At 37.2% G+C, this 26,452-nt stretch overlaps 1 protein-coding gene across 4 annotated transcripts; it reads right to left on the reverse strand.

The window, feature by feature from the left end:
• Positions 1–26,157, reverse strand: RLIM (ring finger protein, LIM domain interacting). Of its 4 annotated transcripts, XM_075999391.1 has the most exons (6): positions 25,950–26,157; positions 24,050–24,113; positions 19,093–19,235; positions 9,565–9,757; positions 8,210–8,293; positions 1–6,916 (listed from the first exon to the last, which is right to left on the reverse strand). In XM_075999391.1, exons 3-6 carry the CDS (start codon positions 19,114–19,116, stop codon positions 5,313–5,315), a joined length of 1,905 nt encoding a protein of 634 aa, XP_075855506.1. In that variant the 5' UTR covers positions 19,117–19,235; positions 24,050–24,113; positions 25,950–26,157; the 3' UTR covers positions 1–5,312. The 4 variants fall into 4 exon arrangements, with proteins under 4 accessions (XP_075855506.1, XP_012605762.1, XP_012605763.1 ...); XM_012750308.2 differs by lacking the exon at positions 19,093–19,235; XM_012750309.2 differs by lacking the exons at positions 19,093–19,235; positions 24,050–24,113.
• Positions 26,158–26,452: the final 295 nt, after the last annotated feature.

Raw genomic sequence — 26,452 nt, forward strand, 5'->3', positions numbered from 1 at the left:
TGATCACTTCATGCATTTTATTGATAGTCTATATTTTAAATCTGCAGTATGACATCTTACATAGGGAAAAAGCTTCTTCCTAAAAGATAACTATTAATAATCAAACCAGCTTTAATATGACTGACCTCTCAAGGTCTTGTTTTGCATTAAACAAGTTATTTTCAGCAAGTTTAAGCACTGTACAAAAAAAAGAAAACTGGGTACATTCTCAAAGTTTAATACAGGGCTTCCCAACCAGGAGTCTGCTGGATAGATATTGGAGAAGGTTGTTATGTTCAGGTTTAAATTGAAAGAAAATGAGAAACCAGATAAAGCAAGCCAACCAAATTCACTTCACTTTGTGCTCCTCTCTGCTTTTTGAGTCTCTCCCGGAGGTCAGGAAGCCCTGGTATAACAATCACTTAAGTCTTTACAGAACATACATTTATGTGCTTCGTGTTCAAAGACATAAAGGCAGCCTTTGTTACCGTTCCCCCTCCAAACCTTCGAGTTCTTATAGGTTTCAGAAAGCTTTCCAAGATTGCTGCCTGGTTCTTTGTATGAATCCAAGTAAACATCTATACCAAAGCAGCTCTTCCTGGGAGAAGATAAAACAGGCACAGATACATAACCAGGCCAACTGCGTACCAGGGACAAATGGAGCTATCAAGAGGTAAAATCCAAACATTGGACAGTTAAAACACATACAAATCAGTTAAAAGAATGTTAGTAATGGGGCACTAAATAGAGTTAAGGCTGGGCAGCTGGTTCAACCATACCTTGGTATTGGAATAAATCTGCAAGATGAGGGACTGATGGAAGCCTTGAAAAAAAGAGGCACGGTGGTAGGATAGGGTTCACTTGCACTGCATGTCTTTAAGATAACTGCTAATCCACTATAAAGCAGCTTGTGGAACTTTAGTAAACAAATCTTAATCAAAAACAATTATCTCACTGTAATTTTTAGAGTGGAGGGTGTGCCTATTTCCTTCAGATCTAAACCAAGACATGAAAAGAATCATAAAACTGATACAAATTGTTTCTGTAATTATCACTTGAGAATTTTAACACCCCAATAACAGCTCTACTGGATGCTGTAAGGGTGACTTAAATGAGATCACTCACTTGGTGGGATACTAGATAATATTTTAGAACTGTTTCAGTTAAGAAAAATCCTTAATTTCAGAAAGTTAAAATTTTAAAGGGCAGGTACTGAACTCACAGCTGTTTTTAGTTGCTTATTAAAAATCTGATTTAAAAATAAGTGAAATACTAGTTCCTTGGACCTTGCACTTTTAACTTTCCAAATGAAGCATTTATGTTCATTTCCATTTTCAAATTTTTCAAAAGCACACAATTTACCAGTTAACTCAATGAATTACAACACTGTTATTGAATATTAAACATACTGAAGAATTATATACTTAAGGGAAAAAAAAACACACCTGACACTTTAACATGTGCCTTATCAATCTCTTACATTACTAAGGTACAGAATACTTCAGAAAGTAGCAATTAGCATAGTCTTATAAGACTAGGAAAAAACAAAAGTGCCCTGCAAACATGGCTTCTATGTACTTAATATTGGTAAAACATTTCACAGGGAAGCCAGTAAGTTACAACTTTAAAAAATCAAATATAAGGCAGATTACGAATTCTTTTCGTTCACAAAAGAACAAAGGAGAAAAGGGAGAATAAAAATACCCTCCATCTTTAAAAGAAAAATATTAACAACCACAAGGTGCCACTGTATCCTAGCAAGCTGTAAAAATGGCCTTTTAAGAGGCATGTTGCAACATTTATCTCCCTGTCACAAGGGTATTTTGGGAATTAACTCAAAGTCATGGCTGATGCTTGGCCCGTTTCATGTGGTGGACACTTGGGAAGTAGGTGGTTAAATACAAAGCATATTAAGTGATAACCCCTCATAAATATAATCTGAGACACTGACAATAGGAGAGAATACTTGGCACGGAAGCAATGTTTTCCCAGGGGTGGGGGCCGGAGTGGAACATTACTTGAGGTAACACAGCTAACCAGTTTCCTAATCTTAAAGTCTGCATGAACTTCAATAACCATGTTCTTAAAGACCGTGTGTGTGTGTGTGTGTGTGTGTGTGTGTGTGTGTATGTATATATACATACACACACACACATATATCTCCTGGTGCTAAAGGTTTTCCTATGATCTGTACAATTATTACCTACATTCCAACACTAATGTGGACACTCTTCTCGATCCCCACCTCCACTACCACTGAGGTATAACTAATGTGTTCTTTTTAGAGCAAATATTCCAAATTAACAACACGGCTCATCTTCTAGTGCTGCCACAGATAAAGTCTGCAAACTTTTAACCTAACTTGTTCAATTTTGTTTCCAGTGGTACTAACAAATCTCAATCTTGTCTGCAGCTGCTTGGAGTTAAACAGCAAATCACTTCAAACATTTTAAGACTAGTAACATCTGAAATAGTCAAGAAAATTCAGGTTTTAGTACTTTTCCCTATGCTTTGAATAATGTAAACTCCCAACATTGTTTTTTGTTGTTCCTATTACTGCATGAAGTTCAAACTAGGTCTTAAGGACAGAACCTTTCTGTAATAAAGAAAAAGTGCAAAGATACAAAATGAAATGTAAAGTCTTTTGCAAGAAAATGCTCCCTCAAGAATAGGTGTTTGGATGCTGGTGAGGAAAAAAGATTTTTGTTCTCCATTGTACATCTGACACCTATAAATGACCTTGTCTTCAATGTCCACAACAATAGTAAGTATATATCAGTCATGGACCTCACAAAATAAAAAATTAAGTAGCAAATTCCACTGAAATACTTGTATTCATTTTACACCATCCAATGGAAATTAACGAGTGCTATTGAAAAAGGTGTCCACATGCACATGTCCAATATGTGCATTCTACTGAAGGCTAAAAGCTTAAAATTCTACTTCCAGTGTTTATGAACAGCTTTAGTATCTACATTCATAACCAGCATTCTGCTTGAGTTACCTCTTAACTTTAATACTTCACAAATGAGTAATACATTTTGGGAGGTTAGGGAGGTACCTGTTGTCAATAACTTTTATGCTTAGAATGTGCTGCAGTTTTTAAACTATTTAAAATGAACACCCTATAATAATAGAACATTTTATGTCAAGAAAATGGATTTGTTTCTAGCCAATCAGGACTACCTTGCAGATCTGAAAAACATAGATTACACCCTTAGGAAAGGAGACAAGGAGGCTCACAAATATAAAGGAATCCTGACTTTTACATGGACAATTTTTTAAAAAGATAAAATGTATTACATAAGCGCCATAAACAGTGAAATCTGCTTATATTAAAAAAAATAAGTGAAGCTTTGTTTGGACATTATTTCCTCGCAAGAGCAGTACATATCCTTAGTAAACAACTACCATATTTACAATTTCCTTGATACTTAGGTAGGATTCGAAAGCCAGAAGAAAACATGATAGAACGAGCTTTGAAATAATCTTTACAGCTAAGTTGGTAACAGTGAAGGTAGCCAGGTAATTCCTAAAGCAGACTTGTTTCTTTTGTAGAGTATCTGACCACCACGTCTGGGTAGTTAGCTTGCTTTGTTAAAGGCCAAGGACGTGTTCAATCCCTCTTCTGGCCTGTTAGCTTTTCCCAGAAAAACAAATATCTGCTCCACAATCAGACTAATCCTAACCCCAACCAGCCTCAAAAGAGAAATTAGGCAAGAGTACTAGAGTTATCACGAAGCTATTCTTACTACTAAGAAAACAACATAAAGTGCATGTCCATAGTGAGTCAGCAGTCTCATCTTCAAATATGGGCAGCACAATTAAAATTTGAATTTCCAATAACCCAACATGATTCATTTTAAACAAAGGATAAAAATGCCTTAATCTTCCACTGATCTTTAAACGTGAGATGTTGGGTGTTAGATAGTAATGAAATATTAACAAGTGTGCACTGGTACCTTAAATGATAAATCTCGAAAACAATACAAATTCGAGACTTTCCTATTAGCACACACATCTGTACCAACTGCAATTCGTATGCTAAAAGTGGTTTATAGTCTCTTTCCTCCACCTTTTTGTTTTTTTTGAGGAGCAGACTTATAAAAACATCAATTTAACTTGTGCCAGGTGGTAGTGGTTTGTTTTTCTTAAACCAAAGCTCTGCCAAATTTGCCAATCTGCTTCATCTACTCAGGTAGAATAGCAGTTCAAGCTGCTGCTGCTGCTCTCACCATATGAAACCAGTTCATGTCTGCATTATCACTATCTTCATGAAAACTTTAAATTCTTCAGAGCAGTTTTCTTTACATCCTATCTTTCACTTCCTGCCTAAATCCAAGTTACAATACACAATTTTCATTGGTTTTTTTTAATGCAGTTTGATTCTGCACTGTCCTTTCTTTTGCATGTCACAGTAGCTGTTCACATACATTAAATATTATAGATATGTTCTGCTCTTGACATCTACACACTTACAAAAGCAGCTTTGTACTTTGTTTGGTGTGTTTTTTTACTATGTTGGCTCACAAAAAGCAGTTTTCTCATTTCTAAGCATGGTACTTTACAGTTTTTAATGCATTAATACAACAGTGCATTGGAAAAGTACTGAGCCTCTACAAAATAGCTTTACATTTTTAAACAAATGAATGTGATTTTTTTTCACTTACACAAGCATAGGCTTTTTTAATATTTCCACAAGATAAATATCTCAATTAAACTATAAGCTCACTCTACAGTGTGCCACAGTGATGGGCTTAGGAGACAATTATACACTTAGAAGATCCTAACCTTAGTGTTATTTACACTGACATGTCCAGTATCACCTAGTCTGAAAGGTGAACAAACAATATTCAGAATGTGGCTGAATTTGTGTCAACTAATAACTGGGAATGATACAGCTTTAAGTAATCACTTAAGAAACACAGACTGTAACTTAGTCTAAACTGGGAATTTCCTCCGCCCCTCTCTCCTATGGCGTGGGAAACTTTAAAGATCAACATGAAACAGACAGGAGCCATTGCTAAGGCAGATCTTTTAAGATAACAAAGGAGAAACTGACAAGGTATATGATAAATTATCAGTAACAGAGCTGCTACCAATTCACCTGGTACTGACATCAGAGTTTTAGATCCTAAAATGTTGCTTTTTGAATATTTCCTTTTATTCTGGAACAGAAACTGGAGAAAGGATAATGATTCTTTCAGAAAGCAATGACTCAATTCAGGTTGTTACTTTACATTTAGGCACCACTCAAAAAGCGGACATAAAAGCAAGTGATTCCTGTTTGCCCATCACTATACCAGCTACATAGCTGAGAGTTCAGATCTTAATTACACAACACTTTCTCTGTTACCAGAAGCTAAGACTGCTCTGCGACAAATAGGACAGGTAGAATTCTCAGATAACCAGCGATCGATGCAATGAACATGGTACTCATGGGAACAAGGTAGTTTACGAAGTTTGTTGCCTTCTGTATATTCTGTAATGCAAACACTACAGGTTTTTAATGCATCGTTTTCACCAAAACTTCTCATTGCCAAGTTGTCAATCTGTTCTTTGGTGAGTCCTCTAGGTTGGTCATCATCATCCTCATTTAAGAGGAAAAACTGAGCCAGACTAAGGAAGGGCAAAGAACCACTTTCATCAAACGTGACCGGAGCCCTATGTCGACCCTCTCGCCTGGCACCTGGTGAGCCCGCTGATGAACTTCCTTCATTACTACCTTCAAACACCTCTGAGCCAGATTCTGAACTTTCACCACTGGAACTGGAACTAGGACTGGAACTGGAACTGGAACTGGAACTCGAACTTGAACTAGAGCTACTACCACCACCAGTACCTCCTCTTCCATTCCGTGATTCTGCCCTTTCTGTATTTCGACTCGGGACCGAGCCGCTAGGCTCCGAGTCGCTATCACTATACATAAAGTAGCTTAACTCACCAAAACCTGTCATTATCTGCCTTAACATGGTCTGAATTGCAACAGATGTGGTCTCACTTAAACCAGTATTTAAGATTCTACGAATGGGAATTCTGATGGTACTGACATAGGTTCTCACACCTGCCCGTTCAGAACGTGAAAACGTACGTCTAAAACCTCCTCGTTCACTTTCGTAAGTGACAGTGTTGTTTGGTGTCTGAGACCTAGACCGAGTTCTGCTAGCTATGCTATCTCTCTGCCGATATTCTCCAGGACGAACTCTTCTTACTTGAAGATCAAGGACTATGGTTGGAGGTCTCTGGCCTGATCCTGTGGATTCACCATTCCCAGCTGTGTCTGAAGAACCTGCTCCTGGAGAGGCATTTCTTGTTCCAGAAGCTGCAAAAAGACCTCTGCTTAGCAACTCAGGCCCAGATATTTGCTGTCTCAATGTCACGTGGTGCCGGGTTCTAGAACTTCCCTCAGTCTCATTTAACAAAGAATGCTCAATAGTCTGAGATGAGGTACTCTGATGAGATCTTCGTGGAACTTCACTCGTTGCTGGATGCAGAGGCGACCTACTTCTTTCAGCTCTCGCTCTGGTTCTCCGATAGTCCGGACTCCTGCTTCTTGCCCTCCTCTGACCTCTGGTAGGTGGGACTTCTCCGGTTAATGCTTCAGTTGAACTTCGTTCCAATCTAGATGGCCTTGTAGATGTAGATTCAGATCGTGGATTTTCCACTTGCCTTTGGCTATTGTTTTCTACATTTTCTCCACTAGAACGTCTTGCAGATGGCTCATTTTCATTCTCTGGGTTTTGGCTCCCATTATTACGGTTAACATTTATCTCTAAACTGAATCTGAAATCACCACTGTTTGGATTAGTCCGGCTCACTGCTCTCCAAGATTGGTTTCCTCTTTGTCCACTTCTTGTTGTATTTCCAGTTTGTCTGACAGAGTTAAGCCAGTCTATTATAGAGTCACCATTAGACACATCATCTGAGGAGTCTCCACCTGTTTAAAACAAAGGAGGGGATGAGGGAGAAAAAGGAACTACTAAAATTAGGACAATCATATAATAGTGTTCTGAAGCTTTGCATTAAAGAACTTTAAAATTCTGAACATATTTCACATTTACCGATTTTTGCAAACTACCCAGCACAGATTTTTAAGTAAAGGTAAGAAAATTGTAATTTCATTTGAAAAGAGCAAGCCAATCCTAGAGAAATTTGGAGAATTATTTTATTTTTAAAGGGGATCTAGAAGATGTCTATTTTTGATATTTCATCATATACAGAGCCTAACATACCACTGTGGAACTATCAGAAGACGGTACGTTTTGGCCCACCGCCAAAACACTAATGTAATCAAACCAGGTAAACAAACACTAGTTAAGGTATAGTACTAGTATTTCTGTTCAAATGTTCGTTTGTTTACAACATTACTTTAGGCTATTATGCGCCTTTGATAACACATGAGGTTGTTTTAAAATACAGGACTGTGTAGCCATAACAAAAACATAAACAAAGTTTATAAGTTTGAAAGTATTTAAATATATCTTAATGTCACCAAGATTTTAAATTGGCATGAAATTGAAGATCAGATTAAATAAATAGCCTCAACCTTGCATAGCACATGTAATGGCCAGTTCACAAGCCAAACTATTATTCTAACCTTAGGTTACACAGCCATAATTCATACTTCACACTGGGAGAGAAACACCAGACTTGAGGTTAGAGCAGGAATTCTCAACAGTGGCACTACTGACATTTTGAAAGTTAATTCTTTGGCGTAGAGGTTGTGCTGTGCATTATGGGATGTTTAACAGCATCCCTATCCTCTACACACCAGATGCCAGTAGCAAACCCCCAGTTGTGTCAACCAAAAATGTCTCACACATTGCCAATGTCCCTGGGAGGGGGTGTAAAATCACACTCCATTAGGAACCACTGGGTTACAGAATGCAGCATTTCTTTTTGCTTCTGAAGAAGTCACATGTTTATAAAGAAGGACTTAAGTAGGAGGAAATTTCAATGGAGATGAAAAACCAAGAAAAAAAAATCACATTTAACATAGGCCACCTCTCACTGTGTCCCAATTAACACAAACAACCCAAAGGTGAGGCAGAAAAAAACATGTTGACATTCTTACCAAATATCAAGAAAATGCCAGTGCTCTTTGTATGAGCAGTTACTTAGCACCAAATTAATTTGTGCCATTTCTGGATAATCTTTGGCTGACATTTAGTATTACAAAGTTCTTACCATTCCATTCTCTACCGACCCCCACCCCCAAAGCAAAATGTACCTCTACTTTCATCTGAGTTTTGTGGTGGTGGGCCCTCTTTAATTTGTTGTAGTCTTCGCAGCAACTCTTCCTCAGTACTTTCACCTGAAAGTTTAAATTGAAACAGCAATAAAAAAACCTTCCTAAAAAGAAAAGTCCTGGACCAGATGGTTTCACACCCGAATTTTACCACACCTACAAAGAAGAACTGGTGCCTATCCTGCAGAAATTATTCCACAACATCGAGAAGGATAGAATTCTCCCCAACACATTTTATGAAGTGAACATAACCCTGAAAGTTTAAAAATGTTTGCCAAATTACAAAGGAAAATCAGTGACAAGCACGCACCACAGGGCAAAGATGAGATTAAAGGATATGACAACCAAATACTTTATCTGATCTGATACAAAATGACCAGAAATTATATTTTTAGAATAGTTAAGAGACGAAATTTTTTAAACTAAAATTAAAAAAAGAAAAAGAAAACCAGTAACACTTAACCCTCTGAGATGAAAACCAAGGAGTAGGAACGTGAGAAAAATTCACTTTGGGAACATAAATATTACAACTTATATTTTTACAAGGGTCTTTCCAGTTTACAAAGTACTTTTGTATATAATATCTAATTTTTAAAAACTGCAACTCTGGGAGGTAGATATTGTTATCTGCGTTTTAGAGAAAACAGACTGAGTAAGAGACTGACTTACCAGAAACCACACTGATTAACAGGAGGGCCAAAACTCCAACTAAGGCATTCTGATTCAAGTCTGGCACTGTTCGCTCTCAAGCTACTCCCTTTCTTAAAAGTCATGTTAAAAACTTACCTTTTAAAATTTAAGCAATCACCCAAAGGTTGGCAGAATTAAACAAAAATGAAGAAGACAACAGATACTGAATTTTAACTAGGATCAAACAGAACTTAGTGGGGTAAAAGAGAATAACTAAGCACAAAGTTCTAATTGCTATTTTACCTAAGGCTAGCTCTGGAAGATTACAACTGGGACATACTCAGAAAATCAGAGTTGAATAAGTCTGTCCTAGGAACAAAGTTCCCATTAGCTATTCTACACTTGGCTCCCTATCTAGTAAGTTAAATAAAGTTAACTAAGAACAAAAAGGTTGTCCAACTCCATTCTTTTCAATTCAGTTCACTAAAAATTCATAATATAACTTTAAAAATCTGATATAATTCCAAATATAAATGAATAGAATCAGGTAGTAAGTATAGCAGTAAATATCATTCTATATCCCTTATATCAAATAAACCATATTCATAATGACTAAAGAAGCAGATTTTTAAAACAGGTTAACTTTTTTTTAAATTAAAAACCCCAGCAATTTACATATATAAATCTTTAAATTACATGTAGCATACCTGGGGTGCCTAGCAAATTGTTATCTCTCATAAGCCTATAATCTTCTTCACTCAGGTTATTTACAAACTGATAGAAAGCTTCTTCCCGATCCAATCGGTCCATCTGACTTCTGCGCTGTGCTGCAGACTGATCACCACTTCCTTTATCGTTAGAATCTGAGTTTTCCATCTTGATGAACAAGTGGAAAATTACCTAAAAGGAGAAAGGAGACCTATCTTGAAAACAGAAGTCACAATGTATTCTATACAACAGCTTTAATTATGTGAAAATCCAGAATGCAGGTCAAGACGTTGATTTTTTAAAGACCTCAAATGAATGAAATTTCATAACAAAAAAACTCCTGAAGAGCACTGTTACACTCAGAAAAGACTAGGTCAGGGGTTAGCAAACTACAGCCCTTAGCTAAATCTAGCCCCACTGCATGTTTTTATCTTCCTTACAATCTAAGAATGCCTTTTACACCTTTAAAGGGTTAAAAAAAAGAATATTTTGTGATGTGTGAAAAATCACATGAAATTCACATTTCAGTACTCATAAAGTTTTATTGGAACACAGCCATTCACATTCATTTACATGCTGTCTATGGCTGCTTCTATGCTATAAAGGCAGAATCAAGCAGTTGTGACAGACTGTATGTGGTACTCTCATTGCTTTGCACTGCTGCTCTGTATACTCTTAAGTTGCAGTGATGTGGTTATAACTCAACAGCATTTCAAGAGCCATCATACTGTGACATTTAAAAAAACATTACCAGTATATACTCATCGTGTCAAATGAGCTAGGAGAAAAGTGGACTTCAAAATGTCACGCTTACAGGCACAGAATATTTTGTTATCAGATAAGATGCCAAAAATTGTGTTTACTATGCAAAGACATTATATACTTATATGCTAAAGTAATACAATAAATATTGACATTATTAGACTAAACAGTAGTCACAATATTCCAATTCACAGGAAAACTACAGTCTAAAAAGCTAGACAATTTAAAATATCTCATCACAAAATATTTCTTCACAAAAGTGAAAAAAGAAAAAAAGGCTTTGACCAAAGTAAATTTCTAGTGGCTGATGTGTTAGCTAAGCAAGGAAAGTTGTTTGTCAATGGTGAGTTAGTGAATTGTGCTTGAATGCAGCAGCTGAAGAAATGTGTCCAGAGTAAATAAACTTGTTTAAGAATATTGACTGGCCTTTTGGTGAGTACCACAGTATAAAAAGTTGAGGACATTCAAAGCAATATCACTAATGAAGTGAAAAACAAGGCAAATGAGGGAGTGGTTTTCTCCTTGGCTCTTGGTGAGTTGACAAACATAGCTGATAGTATTTCATTGTCTAGTCAAAGAGCTAAGTGTTGATTATTCAAGGAGGTTGAACTAACTACAGAAGTGGCCTCTATGAATAGTCTGCATGAAACAACTATAGGCGAGAATATTTCCAAAGCTGAGAAAACTCTAATTCAGCACAACCTGAAGTAGAACCTGTTAATATTTAACACAATATGTTGCAACTGAAATGGTAAAAATATGCATGGAATGGAAAGAGACCTAATTCAGGGGTGAGGAACCTATAGCCTTGGGGCCACACAAGCCCTTTTGAGTCCTTGAGTGTGGCCCTTTGACTGAATCCAAATTTTATAGAACAAATACCTTAATGGAATTTGTTCTGTGAAGTTTGGATTCAGTCGAGAGGCTGCACTTGGGGATGTGGAGGACCACATGTAGCCTTGAGGCCACAGGTTAGTTGGACAAATTTACAAAGCTTATGAAAATGTGAGGTGTTTAATGTTTATGGTTATGCATTATATTATTCATCAGAAGGTACTCTGCAGAAAATATGTGAATGTCATATTATAGAACTGTAGTGTCAATGGCAAACTTCACTCTTGTGGACTTAACCATCATCAGTTCTATGAATTTTTGTCAGAATTTTTTTTTTTAAAGATAGGGTCTCCATATATTGCCCAGGCTAGCCTCAAGCAATCCTCCCACTTTAGCCTCTGGAGTAGCTAGGAATACAGGTGCGAGCCACCACACTCAGCTTGTCGGAAATATTGGCTTGCTCTACCACGCAGCATTTTGATGGCTTAACATTGGTAAAGTTTTATCGTGATTTGTTGTACTCAGGGTAAAGATGGAATTTTTTTTGAGTTAGAAGAACTGCCCTCCATTACTACTATAAAAAAATAAATGGCTTGGAAAAATCTTTTGCTGCAGACTTGGTAATGTTTCTTAATGAATCCAACCTAAAATAAAGAAAACAATGCCTGTATAGAACACTTATACTGTGGGAAAGTCATTTCAACAACAACTAACCCTAGTATCACAAGTAATAGAAAGCTGCTTTATGCACTGCTTGTGCTGTCAAAGAAATGAGGGCTCCATATACATACTAATTTATAGCAGATATATTTTTCTGAGCCCAAACTATAGTTCCAGAACCATTTTGTGGACCCCCTATGTAAGTGCAAAAGAAATTTCCTTATTTTGAAGTCCATTTAACTGTGCAACTGGAGGAACTTCCCATCTAACCCTCCACTGGAAGTGATAACTGCAGTATAATATGCTAAAAGGTAAATATTGAGAAGAATCTAACAAAATTCTATAAATGCCTTCTAAAAGATGAATATTCTCCATCAAAAATCATATGCTTGTGGATTAAGACAGTAGTACCTACATGTATGAAAAGACATTTTCAAAGGTGAAATATGGAAAATCTCTTCCAAGTCAGCAATTACAGATGAACATGTACAAACAACTGACAATGAACACTAACTTTGAGTCCCAATTTAAACAAAATGTTACCCCCCAAAGAATGTCATTCTTCTCACATTAGTAAACCTATATTACAAAACACTGTACTCAGTTTTTATCACCTTTTGAGTTTTATCAAGAAATCTTTGTGGAAATTTGGTTTCTCTCTTTTTATATAAAAGACTATATAACATGCTCAATTTTGCTTTTTGATCTGCCAAGCCTAAAATACTATCTGGCCTTTTACAGAAAAAGTATGCCAAACCTGCTCTAAGCAATATGTAAAATTAGCCAAACATTCTTATTTATCATTCACTAATTGTATGAGCTTAAGGAAACTAGAATATTGGCAGATTGCCACACACTCTCAATTAACCACACTAATAAAAAATAATGGTAGTAAACAATCTAAAATATGGGAAAACTCCAAACAAAAATTTTCATTCTCTAATTCTTTTCCTTCCAACTCCAGATTCACCTTATTTAAGTTCACATAAACAAAACTTAATTCCATGAACATATGTGTCATGGTATGAATGTTTGTGTCCGCCTCCCTCCATATTCTTATGTTGAAATCTTAAACCCCCAAGGTGACAATATTAGGTGGTGAGGCCTCTGGAAAGTGATTAGGTCATAAGGATGGAGCCCTCATGAATGAGATTAGTACTAGTATTAAACAGTCCACAAAGAGCTAGTTTGCTCTTTCTGCCACGTGAGGTAACAGTGAAAAGACATCCATAGATGAGGAATCTGGCCTTCACCAGACACTGAATCTACTGGCACCTGATCTTCCAGAACTGTGAAAAATAAATTTCTGTTGTTTATAAGCCACCTAGTTTATGATATTCTATTACAGCAGTCCAAGCAGACTAGGACACCATGAAAAACTGATTTGTAGAAAAAAGGTAGTCTACGTTGGCACTAAAATTTAACCCCCCCCACACACATAGAAGTATCAGAATGCTCACAAATCAATCCTAAAGAGAAAAATAAACACAAACACTCTTTCAGATGTGAAAACACAAAGAAGTCTATCTTGTCAAACTGTCTCTTTGCTGAGCCTCAATAAATTTTAGCATAGACATGGGCATACCTAGATTTCTATCCTGTTTTCCTTAGATCATTATTCTTAGAACTGTCCTATTATTTAAATTAGATGAGCATGTCAAGGAAGGTAAGGGGAGAGACTATATATTTTTGGAAAGAGTTTTCTAATCTTATAACTGAGATTCCCTAATTTTCATAAGACTAAACTATAGAAATTTCTGACAAATGCTGATCTTAGACTACTTGAAAGACTAGAAATCAGCTGCTTAAATAAAACACTCATAAAAGTTACGTGGGCAAGGGACTAAAACAAAACAAAAAAGCCCCAAAACCAACAACCAAAGGAAGCCAAATTTTTCCACATGTATCTCAAGTAATAAAATTTGCTTTTGGAAATGGTAAAAGCAGCTGATTTTTAAAAATACAGAAAATCAGGAAAAGAAACTTCAGCTGTAATTTCTCAAATTGGCTAAAAACATTTGGCTAATGTTCTTAAAGCACCAGATATCTTGATGTTAGGTCAAAATCTACTTGTGAAGGATCAGTAAATAGTTTTGAAAATAACTGTGGGCTTAAAAGGCTTGAAAAATATAAATCTTCCAAAGAAGGCAAAGCCATCTGATAAATTCTCACATTTAAAGAACATGAACCAAAGATAACTGAACAATCACATGCCAAGGAAGCTACAACAGCGGCACAAAGTCTTAAGAATAGTGTCAGGGAGGTTAAAGCCCACAAGGAACAAAACTTGCAAAATTGGCCAGATACGGTGGCTCACGCCTGTAATCCTAGCACTCTGAGAGGCCGAGGTGGGCGGATCCTTTGAGCTCAGGAGTTTGAGACCAGCCTGAGCAAGAGCGAGACCCTGTCTCTACTAAAAATAGAAAGAAATTGGCCAACTAAAATATAGACAAAATTAGCTGGGCATGGTGGCGCATGCCTGTAGTCCCAGCTACTCGGGAGGCTGAGGCAGGAGGATTGCTTGAGCCCAGGAGTTTGAGATTGCTGTGAGCTAGGCTGATGCCACGGCACTCTAGCCCTGGCAACAGAGTGAGACTCTGTGTCAAAAAAAAAAAAAAAAAAAGAGAATTGCCTTCCAAATGGAAATAGTAAAAAACCCACACTTTTCAAAGAGAATCAAAAGCCAAGACAGCATAACTTCTAATGATAATCTTTGAGATACCAGAGAGAACAGGAGAAATGCTAAAGAACTAGATTTCTTAAATGATCCAATCTTCAAAACCAGTGAGGTCTACAAACTAAAGAGAAGTAAAATCTACCAATAAACCTGGGGAAAACTCTGCAATAAACTATGAGATAAACTGCAAGCATGTAGAAGAAAACATGTTCACGAGAAGTGGGGCTCACTACCAAATTAATTTTATTTCCTTTACACAGGAGCTTTCGATGGGGTTGGCCAGACATGGATATTTTAAAATCTCTACAGGTTGAAAACTTCTTTGATAGGGACAGCTAGATGACATTGCTGCCTTCCGACTCAGTTTCTGCACAAGATTTAAAGTTTTTCTTCATATCATTATAAAGAAATGTAGGCTTCTCAAACTGCAGTGTACATAGGAATTGGTTGGGGGTGGGCCAGAGATTCTGCATTTTTTTTAAACCTTTTTTCCACTTCAGCACTGGCATGATTTAATCTACATGTTTAAATAAGCCTCCAGGCAATGCTGATGCTGAACCTAGAGTCAGTCTGAGTAGTAAGGAGCTTAAGGACAATATAGTTTAGCAGATTCAGTTTTTGAATACCACCCTCAAAGATTATGGAGAAATGTTAGCCTGAAAACAGCCCTGTAAACTTCAGCATTTTAAAATGAACCATTTGGATTAATCGGCCCAAGACATGCTAAACAAATGTACAAACTCAAAGCTGTGAGTTAGCACAGAAGATGCACATGATAAATAATATTCTGAATTCTCAATGGACTATGAGCCTGGCTAAAATAAAAACGATGATAAACATGCTACCTTGTACATTTCTATTAAGGCCTATCAAGTTAAAATAACCCATAGTAAAAGTATAGAGTAGGGGAAGAAGCTATCTTGGCAGTTCACATGAAAAGACCAAGTTTTTAGCTAACCCAAGCTCAATAAAAACCTGTTTTTACCTGGCTAAGAATCCTAACAGATTGCTTTCATAGACCAGTGTTTAAAAAAAAAAAAAAAGGCAGCTAACAGCTCCACTGAAACCTGCTGTTCAGACTACATGTGGAATATTTGAAACACTTTTAAAATACCTCCAAAAGGACACAGACAAACATGAGAAAGTATCTAGATAATCAAGATGGTGAGAAGCCTGGGAACATCATAAAAGAAATGGCTGAATTACCTGAGATATTCAGCCTGGAGACTAAAAACGGACACGATTACAATCTTCACATATTCAGAGAGGTATTAACATGAACGAGAGAGCACAGCCATAGGGACAAATGACAGCCAATAGTTGAAGAAATATGGAAGTAAATAATTCTTCCTTTTAATACAAGTCTAATAACATTGTTCAACAATGGAGATGCAACCAACCTCCAGAAGCAAGCAAACTACCTGTCTTTGGAGACATTCAAGCAGAAGCTGGATATTAAAGGGAGCATTCCTTATTAGGTGGGAGTTGGAACAGACTGATTCCAAAAGACCTGTTGGACTAAATGTCATTGAGGATAGTTAAGACTCTTGGTCTTCTACTGCAGGCCTAGGGTCATATTAAGTACATATTCCAGTAACACAACATTACAACACTTTCTCGGCAAGACCCAATTTACTTAGGTTGCCCCACCCCTGCCCTCCAATCTACCTTGTATTTTACTAACCTTCACACTTTACTGCTGCTCCCTCAGCCCCTTATTAGTCTCTCCCTACTTCTTCATTCACCTTGCAAGGTTCAACGAAATCTTGCCTCCTAAGAAGCTATTACTACCTCAGCTAGCAATTTTTCCATCCATCTCTGCACAGAGCAGTTGTCTGCGCCACTACAGTGGCACTTCCTGCCTTCCATGATGTTTTATATTTTTGAAGTGCCTTCTCTTCCCAAGTTGTTTCCTCTAGGGAAAGAACCAAATGTACAGTCCCTTTAAAACTCCCCCAAATGACACTAGCACAATGCCTTGCATACCGTGGAAATTTAAATGACCAAACCAAATCCAATGTGAATACTGAGTTTATTTCCCTTAATAACCTAACTGAAGCAGCACTGTCCATAGGAAACACAATGCAAACCATTTAAAATTTTTGAGCAGCCACATTAAAAAAATAAAAACAGATGAAATTAGTAACTTATTTACTGAACATAACCAAAATATCACCTTTTCAACATAAAAAATCTTGAGATGTTTTACATTCTTTAAAAAAAAATAGTAAGTCTTTGAATCCTGGTGTTTCACACTTATGACACATCACAAGCTGGATGCTAAATTTTCAGGGAGTGTGGTCTGTGGTTCTACCAAAACAATAAAGATGTGCATGGTGGAAAAATATTTTATAGTACTTCAGTTTTTTTTAACTTAAAATGAAAAAAATTAAAATTTCAGTTCCACAGTTATACTAGCCACATTTCAAGTCCAACAGTCACATGTGGTTAGTGGCCGGACAGCATTGCTTTAATGCATTTCTTTGTAAGGTAGAGAAATCCCACATATGGCAAGTTTCAAATGTTCCAGATATATTGTTCATGCTCTAGAACATCCCCTTTGTTTTTCAAAATAAAATAATGTTGAATGCTCTACAAATATGCATGGGATAGATAATTCTTTTCTATGCTCACCAATTTTCAAGATTCACTCTTGACCTTTTCGAATTTCTACAATTTCCTACATGAAAACTAGAGACAAAAAATTATACCCCTAATTCAAAACTTTCCTGTCACACTGATTTTAGAGATTGTTGAATCTTAAATAGCTCCTGCCCAATGAACTTGGATTCCATTCCATGCAAGACATATTTTAAATTTTAATTCAAAATTTTAACAACGAGACACATTCACAAAGCAACATGTAAACAAATCCAGGTAACTACTACTTCCATAATATTCTTTCTCCCACCATCCTATACATATGCCAGAGAAAATCAAGGAAAACGGTTTCCCCACATGATATTCCCACAACACACCTGTTATATCAAAACTGGCAAGGCTTCATTAAACAGAACATAATGTTTTTGCTAAGGTAGAGATTTCCATTAAAGCAGTTTAGTCCTTGTAGTTGGATAGGGAACAGAGAGAAAAATCTGATTTGCTTCCATACTACTGCCCAAAGTCTCCATCCTTTCTGCCTTTCCCCTGGGCTGGGATTAGGAGTCAAGAGATTTCAGCATTGGCAAGGCACCTCCACCCTACAGGGACATGTAAGGGGTGAGTTATGGCTGTAACACCTGCAGAGGTCCCCTGGACTAGAGGTAATTACATTTGGAAACAAAAAGGAAATGCTGAATGCAAGCAGTGCTCGCAAATGCCTTGTAAACTAATCTTACTCTCACCCACCCAATGAGCTGATCTCATTTTAAGCAGTTCTTCACTACCTAACTGGAATAAAATAAAGAAATGTAATAAATCTAAACCACAAGAAGTTCTGCCCCAGGTAGATGTAATGCCACTATTGTTTGATAAGTGCAAAAGAACATTTTAAAGGTTAACACATTAAGTGCCATGAGAATTGCATTTAACTCACTCTAGTTTTGACCCCAGGGCCAAGTGAAGCATATATAAAATCTTATTTGTTGATGTTCTTATTGTTACAATATTGACAATTTAATTCTAAAAATGTGGATTAAATCAATAGAAGTCAATACATTTCCTTTTTCTATTTATGTTTACCTTTAAATCACACTTGAAGTTTTTATTCTATTTTCATAATAAAACACTGTGGCCCCAAGAAAAAGTTTCTGGTTTTTTTTTTTGTGGCACTCAATGTGTTAAAGCATGCCAAAGATGTCAGGAAACCATAGTCCAATGATCAACTACAGATTTTTCTCCATTTTGGTGTGAAATCATTAGTGAAGAATTATGTTAACAAAACAAGTCTCCAGATTCTATTTTATGGTGAAGAACACTGTGGTATGCTTCCAGTTTGGTAGCAGGAAAAAAAGAATCCCTATACAACTGGGGCTCCTTCATTTTAAAAGAGGATCTTAAATCTATTTTTTTTAGTTATCTTTCTATCGATTTATAGCATTCATGTGTATAAGTCAGAAATTTTGGCTTGAGTTTTTGATTAGCATTAGCCATTTTTAAACTTAAGTATTTCTATGAGGAGATTACCAATAAATTCAGTAATTTAGCAGATAAAATATAATTATTTCATTTAACCCTCACAACAATCTCATGAAGTAGGAATCACTACCTCTACTTTACAGATGGGAAACAGAAGCACAGAGAGGGGAAGTGATTTACCAAAAAGATCCTGTGCCTAGTAAGTGGAAGAGCCAGTAATTAAATCCAGGTCCAAAACCAGCCAACTTTTCACTAAAGACAACTGCCTCCTAATATATCCCAAGACCACAGACTTTAAAACACATTCCTTCAATCCCGATAGCCAGGACAAAACTATTTAATCTCACTATGAGCTTTTTATACCATGTTCCTTCCTTGTATGAAAAATTCCAAAATGACAAAAACCACCTTTTATAAGCAGCATGAACCCAGCTGGACTTATTTTTAAATAAGTCAACTTCTAGTATTTTTGTTTTAAATACAGCTGCCCCTTAGATAAATAGCATGCTTTATTAACCTTATTTCTTTCCGAGTACTGCATACCAATATATCCAAATCCATTCTTAGAAAAAAGCAGCCAAATTAGAAATTTTGTCCAGTCATTTCAAAAAACTATTCATTTGGTCAATGAATGTAGGACTGTATCAGGTAAATGTAACTCTGGGGAGAAAAAGCCAACAAGAACATGAAACCTGAGATTTACTCAGTAATCAGGTAATTTAAAAACAGATTTTATTCACCAAGAGAATTTCAAAGCATTGTTAATAATCTCAATTTCTACAGTCATTATCATATGCTAATATAGATTGTGCATATTACTATGTTTCTGACCACTGCTAAAAGCAGCATCTCATTTAATTCTCCTAATCCATGCATACCAATCTCTAAAAAACTTTAATTTTGTTATGAAGTTAAGGCAAAAAGTGACTTAAAACCATTGTTCAGTACTAATGGGTCGGGAGATCTGGTGTGAAGGATAAACACACATATTGTATTCCATGGACACACCACACCCAATTAAGGAGACTTAAGGCATCAAAAAATACTGTTAAAACAGACTATACAAAACTGAATTCTGAAACATAAAATCAAATGCTCGCATAAATACCAATTTTAAAAAGTAAGCCATCTCTAGTAAGTCTGGAAGAAATTATTTCTTTTTTAAAAAACAAAAGGAGGGTGGCTGGGAGGAAGGAATGAAGCTAACCTAACATTAACTAATACTAAATTATGTTAAGCATTTTCACCTTTTGCATACATGTTCATTTAAGTTCCAAACTCAGTAAAGTTCTAAAGTAGGACATGTAAATTTTTTAAAAACCAGGATATAAACACAAAAATGTGTCACATTGACAAAAGGGGGGGCAACCCATTTTGTAACAAAGCTTCATTAAGAACTTCATAACGGAGATAAGAATGGCATGTGATCCTTGTCAAGGAAGAGAAATGTTAGCTAAGTAATACTACTGGCAAAATGAAAAATTGTTTTTAAAAAGTTAAATCACAAAGAACTGCTGAATCTGAGGTCAGAATATTAAGTATCATCATAGAGTAGGCACCAGAAGTGTTAGGGATTCTTCATATATAGAATGTTTAATTAAAAATTTATGGCATTTTAACAGACAAATAAATGGTTGATAACAACCTGACAGCTTTTTTTACTCTATACATGGGTAGATGGGTGGAATTCAGCTCTGTGAAAAGAAAAAGAGATACTGAATTCTAGTCCTGGTTGTAATTTAGCTATGTGAATTTGGCCACTTAATTTAACCTCTTGTGCCACAGCACTGCCATCAATATTAGAGTACTGGATTAAATCATCTATATGGTACCTTCCAGTTCTATGATTGTGAATAAAATATAATCTAGATCACATTACAGTATTAAGTCAGAAAAATAAAGCTTAAGAAACAACATAAATAACTAGGATATAAGCTAAGAAGCTTGTTTGCTCACTGCCATTTCACTCATTATGCACTTCTAACTCCTTTTATGTGACTATCTTATCTTTTTGAAAAGATATATTAAGCATTCTTCAAAAAACAAACAGGCAGGGTTGACGTTTCACTGCCTTTCTGTATTGCACAATATATCTCTCACCAACTGCACAATTTGTTGATAATTTCCAATAGAGGAAGCTACCAAGGCACCCACCACTGATACTACTAGAGCAATAAGAAATTATCAAATATTATCTGAATAGCAATGTTAGCTTAGCCTCACTTATATTCCTCTATCTTTACCACTTAAAAAGGACAGCAGAGAAAAACCAAAGGAACTCAGGAACCTCATGTGTCCACTCATTTGCAGCTCAAACAATTTTGACTACAACCTTCAAAAATAGTTAAACTGAAAGAGTATTGAAAGAAATTCAGTAAATTAAAGAACTGAAGACCATGCCAAATGCTGCCAATTTATAGGATCTAGTTAAAAAAGGAAACCATCATGATGACATCTCATCTCGCTTAAGTACTTTAATTAAGACAGTGAATTTAATTTTCAATTACCCATTTGATGTTCTTTTATTATAAAGCTATGTCACTAAATTAGCATTTGATCTTATCCATAACTTCAATTTTGACTTGCTTCTCATTATTCCCAAGAAATCTAAATCTAAAAAAAAAGACTCAAACCCCCCAAACTTTCATGTGTTTATTTAAAAAATAGTTATTAATGTAAATACAAAATCACTGATTACTGACAATGTTTTTCATCAGTAACTAAGGCACTATTTTAAGGACTTAAAAATTTTCCATCCAAAAAAATCAACTTCTTAAAAAGAGTGAAGACAATTTTTAAAAGTAAAATCACTTGACCAAAAAAGAAAATATTATCTACAGTCATATTATTTGAGGAAAACAACTTTATATATTAAGACCAAACATGCTGATGATTGTTCGTCCTAAACCAGTGTCCCTAAACAGACATGATATAAGGAACATGACCATATATCCCTGATTTTTCCAGAAGAGTAATGGTTTATAATACTTGTGCTGTAGTAATTATTAATATGGCCCCCTTTCACTCTCAAAAGTGTGTTCCAATTTAGATAATTTATATGGTTACCTTTGTTGTAACTGACACAAAAGGTAACTTTGGTCACTATAAAGTGAAAATTGTAGTTTAACTCCTGGATTCCTCCTACAGTCAAGTGGAGGTCAGGAGGAAAGGGACCTTTTTGTCATTCCAGAAAATCTTAAAAACACTAAACACAAATATCTCCTTTCTCCCCAAAAGTATTGTGTTCATCACTATGCAAACACTATTAGACTGTCAGACACTGTAGCAGCAGCCCGACCCATAGCTGTGAAATTACTGCAAGAGGTCCACAAATCTAAATAATAAACCAAGCACTGACAACAGATATTTGTCTCACATGTACGTAGTTACTATCATGACTAATGCAATTAAGGTCTTGGGTTGGAGCACTAAAATATGAGAAAATCTAGAGCAAAAACACCAACTTTATATTTTAGGAGGAAAACCTCAAGTTCATAAATATATTCCCATAATTGAGGTGTATTTTTTAAAAATACCACAATACCACAATTGATGAAAGGAAAAACAAACTGCTTATCTGGGAAACTTTCATGTTCAAGGTTCAGGAAAAATAATGCAGGAAAAAATGGACATAGAAGTATTATTTCTTCCAGTGGTTATCAAAACTTTAATGTATTATGTAAACTGGATATTTTTAGAAATCAATGGGCTATAAGTTTTAGAAATCTGTCATACAAAAATGTTAAGGAACAGGACTTTACAAAAGAAAATTGTCCTTGTCCTCGGCAGTGGCCCCAAATTCTAGCACTTCACTGGCCTGGGTTTGAAAGAAGACTTTTCACTTTCTAATTTGTTCTCCACTCTATGGTAAGTCAAAGGAGCAGGAGGCTGGGCAGTGATTTGCTCTATTTCTAATCCACCAGGACTATGGAAAAATTAATGTACACATAATATAATTCCATAAATGCAAATGTCCCATTTGACCTACTGTATTATATAAAGACTCACCACACAGGTTTACTAACCTGAAAGACATCCAACCAGCCTAACATTTCTATATCATTTCATTATTAAGCTATTTTTAAAAACCATTTCAGATTTTAAATTGTTTACCAAATTATATCAAGATATCAAGCAGTTTTTAAAAATTAAAAAACTGTATCAAGAACATAACAGCTGAAACAGGAACTGTAACAGAGAAAAAAGAAGGGGACTACTAGATAAGTCTCACTTGCTTCTCAAAGCAGATTACCTTTAAGGGCTAACGAAAGTTTTTGATGCAATATAACCTACATTTTTTTTTTATATAATCTTTCATTTTCATTGCATTTCCTATCAATTAGACAGCAATCAAGTCTAGAGACATTCAAGTTTAGTGACTTCAATGTCCAGGCCTGGGATAAAATGAGGACTCTACCACTTACTATTTAATTGAGGACAAATTACTTTACCTTTCTGAGTTTCAGTAGCCTCTGTAAAAAGTTAACATCTTCATGAGGCTTTGCTATGAGGATTATAGCATAATAAATGTAAAGCACAGGGGCCTAGCACATAAGACTTCAATAATAGTTATGAATTTAAGCTAGCTGCCCATCCCAGTCCGCCTGAGATAATTCAGGTCTGTACCTGTTGTCCAGGAATAAATAATTATTAATAATGTCACCTTTGGTCTTTTTTTTTTTTTTTGAGACAGAGTCTCAGCCTAGCTCACAGCAACCTCAAACTCCTGGGCTCAAGCCATCCTTCTGCCTCAGCCTCCCAAGTAGCTGGGACTACAGGCATGCACCACCATGCCTGGCTAATTTTTTCTATTTTTAGTAGAGATGGGGTCTCGCTCAGGCTGGTCTTCAACTCCTGACCTCAAGCGATCCTCCGGCCTCCCAGAGTGCTAGGATTACAGGTGAGAGCCACCGCGCCCGGCCTCCTTTGCTCTTAAAATTGTCCTGGTCAAGGCAAAAAATTATGTGGTTACCTTGATGATGATGATGATAATGAAGGGAACTAATACCAATTAAAAGTATTACATATTATGACCTTTTGAATCTCAAAGGAAAAATAATCCAACACTACGCAAAATAATGTAAGATTATATTCCTGCAAGATATTCTACTGATATTTCAGTTAGTAATTTGATGAACACTTAAATGTTATTTTATTTATACTCATGTCATTCTAACAATGATTTAAGGCAGCAAATTTCCTTTTTGTTCTTTCTGTTCTATACAGATATTGGTAAATTTCAGACAATATTTTAGAAAGTAAAAATCACATAAAACACTGGTGAGTTCCAGGTACTCAGTAACATTACCCTTTGAATTCTCAGAGAAAAGTACCCATCATGAAGAATGCCCAACACCAACTAATATAATCAATGAGCCCATCCAATTACAGGGCCTGCAAAACAGAACAATAAATATTTGTAAACATGCATTCTACATATAAATCATCAGGAGACGCAACAAAAAATAAATTACCTGACTGTTATGACATAGTATTGAAATACAATAAACTGGATTTTAGTTTTCTTCACTTTCTGCTCTAGAAAAAAAAAGAATCCATTATTCTTCTTCTTTTATAAGATACACATTTTCTTTGAAATAGACACATCCTAAGAAAATACACATCCTATGTATTTTAGTTAGATACACACACAGTAACCCAACCGAATTCGACACTAGTATTAGGATATCTGGGGAGACCAAGAAGGTCAGAGGGGACCAGGAGTTAGATAAAAGATTAACTCTAAATGCTGAGAGCCAATCTACCTTTTAATACATGCTTGCTTAAATGAGGTCTTTCCTTATTAAACCAGTAATTATGTTCAGATTCTCACAGTCACTATCAAGGACTTATTTGGTATACTACACTAGCCTAAGGCAGGAACTAAAGTATTAAAAATCACCAGGACACCTTAGGCTAAAGAATGTCTGTAACATTTTTCAGTTAAGAGAGAGTGAGTGCCCTAAGATCATACTTTTAAAGTGTCTGGAGTGGTCTTTCTAGGTAATATGTATTTTTACAGTTTAGAAAACTGATATGGGGGCCTACAATTGTGCCTGCCTGCTCTCAAGGCCTGCAGGACAGACAGAACGTACCTGATGGGGTGACATGAATAGTTATTTTGTCCATAATCATGAAGAGCAAAATAAATGATTAAATAGCAGTACGTTTATTATTTTTTTCCCCTTTTCAATCAGCCAAAGGTACTGTGGTTAATTCTGATTCAGGAAATGTGGGCTCCTTACTTTTACCAAAAAAAATAGTGTGGGGCCTTGCAAATGGTGGATGACAATCTATTATAAAAGCTTCCCCCTTGCCCCCAAACGGAAAAAATGGCCTAAATAACAAGTCTGCTAGGCCTCAGGTTCCCGGACTAACCTGTGGAATAAGTATGGTGAAACTGTCTAGGGAAGGAACGTGGCTGTCTCCTCCATCTTGAAATTAATCAGCATAAGGGAAAAAGGGACTGAGTATTCAGGAAGCAGAAGCCCAACCGGTTAATACTAGTTACTAAGCTATGGCGTACGTGGCAGGTACCGCCCGCAGAAGCCGAGACCCTTAGGCTTCTTTTTTTTTTTTCCTAGGGGCTAGGGGTTGAGTTGTTGGCGGATTAAACGGAAATTAACTTGAAAATAATTTGGCCCAATTCCCACCCCTACCCAGGGAAAAACAACAAACACGCAACGGCTTTTCCCTCCCTTTGGTGGTGGGGAGGAGGGAATCCTTCCAGTGATATCTGGCAAAGGATACGCTAGGGTTATTTGAGCAAGGGAGTAAACCACATTAGCCTCAGATCCTCAGGGAAGATGTCATCACGGCCCCAGGGGGCGCCTAATTGGTAATGCCCTGCAGAAGGGCTCAAAATGGGGTTGTGCAAATCCTGGGAAATCTAAAGGCCCAAGAGTTCCCAGCATCTGACTCAGGGCAGCCTGATTTTTTGCCCCCTTTCCCCTAACCCAAGCCCGCCACGTAAAACGCGGGGAGGCGAGGAAAGCCTCCTGAGGACAGAGGAGATGAAAACCTGAGCCGTCCTAAGATTCTCACGCCTCAGGCCAAAACTCGAAACCGCCTCCCCCGATTTCCTAAGGCTCCGGAGGGCCCGGGCCGCAGTTCGCGCGGCCACGGAGGAGAAGTGCTACCCACCTCCTTCTCCTTCTTCAAAGAGCCCATTGACTATGCCACCCAACTAAAATGGCAGCGGCGACTACGCCACGGAGCCCCCCGCAGCAACGGGCCTGGGGTCCGGAGGCGGCGCTGAGCCTCCACCACGCCGCGTCACTTGGGCCATTTTGAGCGAACGCGGCAGCCCCGGTTCCTCTGTCGGCCTCTCGCTCTACATCCATTTCGCACAGGATTCCCAAGACTTTCACTTACTCGGTTTTAGGGTCAGGATCCGACTCGGTCGGTTCGGCCGCCTCCGCCGAGGCTGCTCCGCGCCTCCCCTGCCGCCTCTCTCAAGCCCGCCTCCGATGAGTCGCTGGTGGAGACCCGCCTCTAGCCCAGCGCCTGCTCGGAGACGTTGCTCAGGCAGCCATTATCTTCCCCATTGTTACCAAGCAGCGACAGGAAACGACTGCCCACAACAGGAAGTGATGATGCCGCGTCCCGGCCCCGCAGCCCCACTCCCAACCTGTTAGCCAATCCCAGTCGATTCCTCGAAAAGCCTCGGCGGGAGGAGGAGGGGGACGGCGGACGACGCGGCGAGGCGGGCCGGGGTTTGGAAAAGGAAAGCAGCTATGACGCCCACCATGTGACAGGCCCCACCCTCCTCCGCCATTTTGAATTGTGGCGAGATATTCGCGTTCTGAGGATTGTGGGAACCTGCGCCTTTCCATTTTGAAAGCTGAAGGACGTCACCGTCTGACTGCTTGAAGCCT

This window comes from Microcebus murinus, chromosome X, assembly GCF_040939455.1.
Source record: "Microcebus murinus isolate Inina chromosome X, M.murinus_Inina_mat1.0, whole genome shotgun sequence".
NCBI classification, from domain to species: Eukaryota; Metazoa; Chordata; class Mammalia; order Primates; family Cheirogaleidae; genus Microcebus; species Microcebus murinus.

Coding starts and splice junctions, on each gene's coding strand:
- RLIM (XM_075999391.1), bottom strand. CDS start 19,116: ATGCAGTACTCGGAAAGAAATAAG. Junction 9,758..19,092: donor AGTACTCGGAAAGAAATAAG/GTTAATAAAGCA, acceptor TTCTCCTTTTAG/GTAATTTTCCACTTGTTCAT. Junction 8,294..9,564: donor CAATTTGCTAGGCACCCCAG/GTATGCTACATG, acceptor TTAAACTTTCAG/GTGAAAGTACTGAGGAAGAG.